The sequence below is a fragment of the Solanum tuberosum genome, unplaced genomic scaffold, assembly GCF_000226075.1.
Source record: "Solanum tuberosum cultivar DM 1-3 516 R44 unplaced genomic scaffold, SolTub_3.0 scf00567, whole genome shotgun sequence".
Lineage (NCBI taxonomy): Eukaryota > Viridiplantae > Streptophyta > Magnoliopsida > Solanales > Solanaceae > Solanum > Solanum tuberosum.
The window spans coordinates 32,450-41,682 of NW_006239487.1; the positions used below are offsets into that span (position 1 = coordinate 32,450).

The 9,233-nt window shown below is 39.1% G+C and overlaps 1 protein-coding gene across 1 annotated transcript; it reads left to right on the forward strand.

The window, feature by feature from the left end:
• The first annotated feature begins 355 nt into the window (after nt 1-355).
• On the forward strand, nt 356-2,927 carry LOC102589533 (serine/threonine-protein kinase RUNKEL-like). Its single transcript, XM_015304520.1, has 7 exons — nt 356-421; nt 517-606; nt 1,753-1,805; nt 1,939-2,014; nt 2,515-2,576; nt 2,664-2,739; nt 2,832-2,927. The coding sequence occupies exons 1-7, from the start codon at nt 374-376 to the stop codon at nt 2,925-2,927; spliced, it is 501 nt and encodes a 166-aa protein (XP_015160006.1). The 5' UTR covers nt 356-373.
• Nucleotides 2,928-9,233: the final 6,306 nt, after the last annotated feature.

Genomic DNA, 9,233 nt, shown 5'->3' on the forward strand with positions numbered 1-9,233 from the left:
CATTTTTTTATAAAGCATATTTATCTAGTAAAACTTTAAAAAAAAGTAAAAAAGTTTTAAAATTAGATGTACCTTATTTTATTCAACTAAAAACTAATAAAAAAAAGCATGGAATCAAATTTAAACCGTTGGACAATTATTAAATTTCCTTTTCTCTAAAAAAAATCAAACCGTTGTACACACTCTCTCTCGGCATCTCCTCTCTCTCTCTTTCTCATCCTCACAAATCTCAGTAAATTTTTGTTTGATTTCAATGAATTTCTTCAGTAAATCTCTTTGATTAGCAGAGAAATGAACTGTATTAGTTTCAATTTCAGATTCAAAAAAAGAGGAAAACCCTAGCTAAGTGATTTTGTGTGAGCAAGTGAAAAATATGAATCAGTATCGTATATATGAAGCTATTGGCCATGGAAAACACTCGGTAATGGTTTATTTTTTCTCTGTTCTTCTTTTGTATGCGTTATTAGGTTAACTGTTTTCTTTAAGTTTCTTTTTTTTTTTTTTGTCTTTTTGCAGACTGTATATAAAGGAAGAAAGAAGAAGACAATAGAGTATTTTGCGATTTTAAGTGTGGATAATTCTCACAAAAACAAGGTTCTTCATGAAGTATGAAACCCCATAAAAGAAGTTTCTTTGTTTTTATATTTGAATTTTAATTGTAATTTGAGTTTGAGAGTTAATTCATACAGAATTTACTAGGGAAGTGGAATTGGATTGTTGAAATTTCGAATTTGATTTCACCTACAACAATAACAACAACAACGTACACAACATAATCTCATAAAGTGGGGTTTGGGAAGGGTAGAGTGTACACCAACCTTATCCTTACCTTGGGAGGTTGAGAGATTAGACTGTTTTCGTTAGAACCTTACCTGTATATGCTTGCATGTGATGATAAAATTGTGGAACTGCCTGATTTATCCTCTTGATAACAGTGGTATCTGGGCCACCGTGTATTTTAGTGCATAGTACTGTCTGTTTGTTATGCACATCAAGGGTTAGGTAGATGAGAAGATATCACCTAGTGTTATGTATTGTGAAATTTGAACCTTAGTTCCCAAACTGTTACTTGATCTATTTGATTGCTAGGCCACCCTATTGGGAAGATGAGAATTTAAGATTTAATTGGGAACCAAGCTGCGGAATTTATTTTATTTGCTACCCAATAGCTCTCTTAGAAATTTGAGGACTCCATAATACTATTGAATTTTAATTGTAGTCAACTTTTTTCAGAGGAATAGACATAAAGGAAGAATGTTATTTAATAGGTATTTATAGGGTAATTATTCGTGAGCCCTCCTTAGTTTGGACTTTAGAAACCGTCTGCTTACAACACGTTGTTGTGTTATTATATGCATTGACTTGCGGTAAAATTCTATTGGTGCTTGCTAATCTGCAGTGCTAATGGATCGGCGTACTCAATTGTTTTAACATTATCTGTAGTTCTTACAAATTTGCAGAAGCAGCTGAACTACTTCAGAAGCTAAATGTATATGCTTTTAAAAAGCATGGTCTTAGAAAACAACTTGCCTCATCATATTTCTAGATGTAAAGGATTGTTGATGCTTGTGACTATCATAGTTATGAGAATATTGGGAATTATATGAGTCATAACACAGTCTTTCTGTTCTGTGGCATAAATTTGAAATCTCGTGAACAAATGATGAAGAACCCCAACCTCTTTTCGTAAAATCTATTTCCTTCAGTTTCCTTTATGCATACTTATTCTTTTATTGGCTACATTTTCCGCAGGTCAAAATTCTTCATTCTCTAGATCATGCAAATGTATTGAAGTTCCACTCGGGGTGAGATTTATCTTTTTCCTATCTTCCATGTAACTCCTTTTTTTTTCTTCAATTTTGTTACTGTGGTGAAGGTCATTTTGGTGTTTAATAAGAAGATTTATCTGACTTATTTTCTAATTCAACCGATCCATAGGTATGAAACATATGCACACCTTTGGTTGGTTTTAGAATATTGTGTTGGAGGAAATCTAATTAGCTTATTGCAGCATGTAAGCACTGGCAGGTATGGTATTTTATACTTAAATTTCATTGATCGAGTGGTATAACTGCTGTGTTGGCATATAGGATGCCTTATGCCGACATTATGCACGAACATCTAAAATTTTTTACAACACCCTATTTCTTCTTGGTCTTTTTATTATTGAGGTTTCATGGTAAATATGTTGCATGCCTACATTAGGATTTCCCAAACAGGCACTAAGGACATCGGTGTCATGTGACGATTGAACACTTAATTAGAGATGATTGTTTGTAGTCTCACAAAATACAAATATAGGTTCTCACTCTTTGGACTAACTTGTTTCTTGTGCCAGAAAAATGATGTGAAAGAAATAGGTTTCTTTTTTGATTTGTATATAAAGAGTAGTCAAAATGACCACAGTTTACTGTAGTTGGTAATGTCACAACTTGCAGATCCATCATCTTACCAGTATTTTAGTTTAAACCACACCTGGGAGATTTTTAACATCATTGAATCTCAGAGTTGAAGGATGGTAAGCTTCTTGAAGATTCAATACATGATCTTGCTTGTGGCCTTGTTAGAGCTCTTTTGTAAGGAACTTTAGCCTTCATTGTTCTTTGTAACACTTGTTCTTTTGGGCATGAATTACTTTTTTGGTGTATTTTCTACTATACCAGATACTTGCATTCAAAGGGTATTTACTGTGACTTAAAGCCATCAAATATCATGTTGGATGGAAATGGAATCACGAAGGTATGGTGATCTTTATGTTGTGACTTTTCCATATCATGACGAGTGCTTTTGACCAATTATATGAAGTTCAAGTTCCATTTGTTTCCTGGCAGCTGTGTGATTTTGGATTAGCAAGAAAATTGAGTGATATATTAAAGACACCTTCCTCCCAGGTAGTTCACCTCTGTCTCCCCTTCTTTTTTCCCTAAAATGAAAAAAGGAAATTTGATTCGTTAGTAGTTAAAATGTTCAATGTTACTTTTATTTTGAAAAGGAAGTAAGATTTTGAACCATCTTGAGTGATTTGCAGGCCCTGTGTGGTGACTTATTAAATAATGCCTTGTGTTCAGTTTTTTCACCTAGCCGTTCCCGAATAGATTCATGAGGTTGCCCGATGATGGATTGTTTAACGACTTTCTTAAGGCCAAAATTGTCGTTTTTTGTGAAGGTTTTGACTTGGTTGGTACTAAGAACATAGTCATTCCACAAAGGGTGTTAGTAGATTAAGACAACAAAAGGGCGGTCATAGAAGTCAAAATCCTCTATGGAGTTTGTATCAAATCAACTGCCGAATCAACTAGCCCCTAAAATGGATTGCGCTTTAAGCGCTTGACCTACACCCAAGCGTCGCGGCAAGTGCGAGGCCTCGATGAGTAGGAGGGCATGACGGTTGCTACAAAACTTCTGGCATAAATCTAGGCGGAGCGGCTGTCGCTGCATATTTTGATGGTAGAAGCAAAAATTCAAATGAGAACTTTGATGGCGAAAGAGGGGAAATGTTCCATGTGAACGACACTTACATATGGATTGGTCAATCCTAAGGGTCTGGGGATCGCCGACAGTTAGCACGTGTGACACGTACTCCGAAAGGGAATCGGGTTAAAATTCCTGAAGTTGGACGTGAGGGTTGATGCCAACGTTAGGAAGTGTAGAGATGTAGATGGGAACCTCGATAAAAGTTTTCTTATTTGTTTAATAGCCTACCCTCCCTGGAATCGGCTCAGCAAGAGGTAGGGTCCAGCGGCTTAAAGAGCACCGCAAGTAGAATGGTATATGATGCGCTCCTGGTAGCCCTTCAAAATCTGGAGGAATGAATGTTATCCACGCTCGGTCATACTCATAATCGCATAAGGTCTCCAAGGTGAACAACCTCTTGTCATTGGAACAATGTAGGGAAGGGAATTCGCTAAAATAGATCTATAACTTTGGGAAAAGGATTGGCTTTGAGGGTTGGGCACGAGGGTCCCAGAACCAAACCCATCGATGTCGGTAGACTACTCGAGCTCCTCCAGGAGCGAGAGTGGGTTGCCGCCCGGTGGACAGATTGGAATGGTTCCTTCGGGGCCCTTTCCCAAGCTATAAACAGCCAACTCAAAACTAGTACAAACAAGGGGAATCCGACTGTTCAATTAAAACAAATGATTTCGATGGTCCCAACGCATGTTTACACAATGTGATTTCTCCCTGGTGTTTTGAATTTCAAAGTGAAGAAATTCAACCAAGAGTGGGTAAATGACGAGAGTAACTATGACTCTCTTAAAGTAGCCAAATGCCTCGTAATCTAATTAGTGATGCACATGAATTGATTAACAGCATTCTTACTGTGTCTACTATCCAATGAAACCACAACCAAGGGAACATGCTTTGTAGAATCTGCCGGGAAAGAAGACCGTGTTGAGCTTGACTAGGTCCGACTTTGTGAAATGACTTGAGAGGTGTAGTAAAAGTGGGCGCGGAAAGGCGAAAACAAAATACAACTACTTTTAATGTTATTTTACTTATTCTATGAATCAGAAGCGGGGTGTTGCTTCTCATTATGGATCTAAGGTTTGCTTCACGGGCCGATCCGAGTGGAAGACATTGTCACGTGGGGGAGTTTGGCTGGGCGGCACACTTGTTTAAAGATAATACATGTGTCCTAAGATGAGCTCAAAGAGAAAAAATCTCATATGGATAGAAGGGTAAAATCCCACTTAATTCTGATTTCCATTACGAATACGAACTATGGAAGAGTGGCCTAATGATGCTTTAGACCTTCAAAATTGGAAGCTAGAGGTGTTAGAAAAGTTACCACATGGATAAATGGCTTATGGCAGCCAAGCGTTCATAGAGACATTTTTTTATCCTTCGATGTCCGCTCTTCCTATCATTGTGAAGCAGAATTCACCAAGTGTTGGATTGTTCACCCACCAATAGGGAATGTGAGCCAGGTTTAAACTGTTGTGAGGCAGGTTTAACCTACTGATGACAGTGTCACAATAGTAATTAAACCTAGTACGAGAGGAACTGTTGATTCACACAATTGGTCATCGCACTAGGTAAAAAAGCCAGAGGTGTAAATCTACCATGTGCTGGATTAAGACTGAACGCCTCTAAGTAAGAATCTGGGATAAAAGGTTCCACGTACTGACCCATAGTAGGGAGTTATAGCCCCCATGGGCACTTGTCGTTGGCTAAATTATCGTAATTAAAGCATCGTGGTGACCGCCTTGATGTATAATTTCCATCGAGCAACGGGTAGAATCCTTTGGAGATAAATGAAATATGCTACGGGGTATTTTAAGTGACAGAGTGGCCTAGCTACTACCATGAAACACTGAGATTCAGCCCTTTTTCACTCTGATTCGTCCCCCCAACCTCATATGCAATTCTAACTTTTCAAAAGTAAGAATTATGTATTGCTTACTTCCTTGTAAGGAAAAAATCTACCAAGTTGAATTCAACATAAGTACCGAGAATAACATCGTACATGAAATGTATTACTCTTCCACTAAGTTTTGAACTATATGTTCTATGGCGACCAATAAGTTGTCCAATAATGATGTCGCATTATGAGGTTTTCTGTGTGTTGAGTTCATTTCTCATGCCTAATGACATCTCAAGGGTCTGATAAAAATATTGCTATCAAAAGTCATTTTGGGATATCAGGTGCAATCCTGAAGCCAAGAGACATGGTGAGAGGCATACAGGTCTGCATAAACAACACGTGTGTCCCATTTGTATAGGGCTGGCAACATCGGTCAGTCAAGGACTGCGCACCAAGGCCAAGTGATCAACCAAGGCCTATACGCACAAGATAGGCAATGCTGGTCGAGGCTAGATGACGTTGGTTGAGGCCATGCGATTTCTTCCAAGGTCCGAACATATCGAAGAAGCAATGTTGGAAATGCATCGGACAAGCGACGTTCGTCGAGACCAGACGACATCACACAAGGCCTGCGTGTATCTTACCGGTGCCGTCAGACAAGGCCATGTGACATCAGCCACACGATGTCGGATGAGGCAAGGCGACATAAGCCAAGGCCTACGCGCATCGTACATGTGACGTCTACCTAGGCGTCATCAGCTAAGGCCTACACACAACGACCAGGTGACGTCTGACCCTCGCAAGCGGTATTTGCCAAGGCATGACCACATCAAATAGGCATCGTCGGCAAAGGCCAAGGCCAATGCACATTGAAGAGGTGACGTCGGTCAAGGACAAGCGACATTAGCCAAGGCATGCATGTATCGACCATGCAATGTCGGACAAGGCTAGCCAAGGCCTGTGCACATTGAAGAGGTGACGTCGGTCAAGAACAAGCGACATTAGCCAAGGCCTGCATGTATCGAACATGCAATGTCGGATGAGGCTAGGCGATATCGGCCAAGGCCAGACAAAATCGGCCGAGGCCAGGAGACATAGCCGTGGCATGCATGCAACGACAAGCGTAGGGTAGGAAACATCTATCATGGCCTACGTGCATCGGCCAGGCGACGTTGGCCATGGTTAGGCGGCATTGGCCAAGTATTGAGCATCAAGGCATAACAACATTAGTCGAGGCCAGGAGACATTGGCAGTGGCATATGCACAGCAGCAAGCTGAAGTCAAGCGACATCCACTGTGGCTTGTGTGGTTTGTGCAGACATGAGTCAGTCAACATCGACTGAGGCCAGGCGACATCATCTGTGGCTTTTGCATAACCGTCAGGTGATGGCAACCAAGGCCATGTGACATAGGCCATAACATGCAACATTGGTTGAGGAAAAGAGACATCGTCTATGGCTTGCATGCATATGATAGGTGAGTCGGACGCGACGACATCAACTAAGGTTTAGTTTACAACATGCGGACGCTCATGCCATACAAAAATCAAAAGAGCATGAAACACAATTTAGGCATAACAACGCCACGTATTCTCAATGTTTCCACCCCATATGGTTCATTCGTACTAATTTTCTCTATATTTTCAATTGATACAATATTTAAACATCTTTAATTTACACAAATATGTCCTATTACATGGGCCTTCAGGATTCGAGTAATATTTAATAGTTAGAGTCGGAGGCATTCGTATTTCATAGTCCGAAGTGAAATTTTTTTATTTATGAAAAAAGAACAAGTGCAAAGCATTTGCCAAGGATGTTTTCATTATTCAAGAACGGAAGTGAGGGGCTCAAAGTTCATCATATACCGTCCTAGTCTCAACCATAAATAGTGTTGACCAGGGATCGACATATTTTGCTTTTAGGACTCTACCAGCACATTATGAGAAACCATAGTTTTTGGGTTTCGGGGGGAGTATGGTATCAAGGCTGAAATATAAAGATATTGATGGAAGGGATCCACAAGGAGTGGACCCTGTAGCTTAATTTGATTCAACACATGGAAACTTACTAGGTCAATACATCATAAACATTGACAGACTTAGAGCTCTTTCTTGTATCTATGGGTGGTGGTTCATGGTCGTTCTTAGTTGGTGAAGCGATTTGTCTGGTTAATTCCGTTAACGAATGAGACCCCAGCCTACTAACTAGCTATGCAGAGGTATCTAGACCAACTTCTTAGAGGGACTAGGACCTTTTAGGCCTTGGATGATTCTTTGTTAGTGTGAGTGTTGCATCTTTGTCCTGTCTTGTTTATATGTGTGTGTGGTTTTGGGACACTTCTTTCTTGTGAGGGCAGGTAAGTTGAAAAATTGGTGATTCTGAAAATTCCTAATTGAGTCAAGTGAGCATATGAAAGAGTTAATGAGTTGAGTCATTTCTTGAGTTTGAGTTGTTGTCACTTAAATGATTCTTGGTTTTAGAAAATATGTCATAAGAAAGAGAGGATTTCTTTTGTGAAAAGTTTTCATGTGGAATATTTGTTAGTACCAACCGAAGCCATTACCTTTGTGCTTAATTGAGATAGGGAAATTGATTTGTGGAACAGTCTGGAAATAAGAGTCTCTTGTGTTTATGATTTTCTTTACTTGAGAACAAACAAAGTTTCCAAGTTGGGGGTATTGATGAGTGGTGGATTTCAACTCATTTGAGGCTCTTTTCGTAGTTATTTTGGCTTGCTTTAGTTTAGAATTGGTGCTTGTAATGTGGTTTTTTTTCATATTTGCAGGAAAATGAAATGGAGAATTGATTTAGGATATTTGAAGAAACCAAGTGAACTTGATGCAAAAGGAGGTCAAGAGCTAAAAATGCAAGGAAAGTACCCTTCCCAAACGCGCTGAAACCAAGTGAACTTTATCTGCCTGTTTGAATGTCTTCATTTAGGGGAAGAAGTTTGCTAAGCCTGAACTCAAATCATGCATAGAGGAGTTTGATCAAAAGTTGAATAACTTCGACATTCAGAGGAAGGAACAAGCACTTAGTGCAAAAAATGTTCATAGCCATCAACAGGAAGTGGAGACCTTTGAAAGCATTACTGTGACTGAAAAAGAAGAAGAGGAAATCGATGATTCTGAAATTATTGAAGGTAGTTTTCTCCAAGTAATCTGTTCATTCTGTTATTACTATTTAATGTTTTATTTACAAGGTTCTCATTTTGAAAACAAATATGGTGGAGGAAACTAGAGCTTCATGTTTGAATTTGATTTCACCTACAACAACACCAACAACAAGAACGTACACAACATAATCTCATACAGTGGGGTTTGGGGAGGGTAGAGTGTACACCGACGTTATCCTTACCTTGGGAGGTTGAGAGATTAGACTATTTTCGATAGACCTATAGTTGTATTTGCTTGCACCTCTGATGATAAAATTGTGGAACTGCCTGATTTATCCTCTTGATAACAGTTGTATGAAGCCACCGTGTGTTGTAGTACATAGTACTCTCTGTTTAACTACACATCAAGGTAGAGGAGAAGATATCACCTAATGTTGTGTATTATGAAATTTGAACCTTAGTTCCCAACTGTTACTTGATCTATTTGATTGCTAGGACACCCTACTGGGAAGATGAGAATTTACAATTTAATTGGGAACCAAGCTGCAGAATTTATTAGCTACCCAATAGCTCTCTTAGAAATTTAAGAACTTCATAATACTATTGATTTTTAAATGTACTCAACTTTTTTTAGAGGAATAGACATACAGGAAAAATGTTATGTATTAGGTATTTAGAGGGTAATTATCCGTGAATCCTCCTCAGTATGGACTTTAGAAATCCTCTGCTTACTTTAGAAATATGCATTGACTTGTGGTAAAATTCTATTGGTGCCTGCTAATCTACAGTGCTCATGGATTGGCGTACTCAA

Coding starts and splice junctions, on each gene's coding strand:
- LOC102589533 (XM_015304520.1), top strand. CDS start 374: ATGAATCAGTATCGTATATATGAAGCTATTGGCCATGGAAAACACTCG. Junction 1,806..1,938: donor GTATTGAAGTTCCACTCGGG/GTGAGATTTATC, acceptor ACCGATCCATAG/GTATGAAACATATGCACACC. Junction 2,015..2,514: donor TAATTAGCTTATTGCAGCAT/GTAAGCACTGGC, acceptor TCAGAGTTGAAG/GATGGTAAGCTTCTTGAAGA.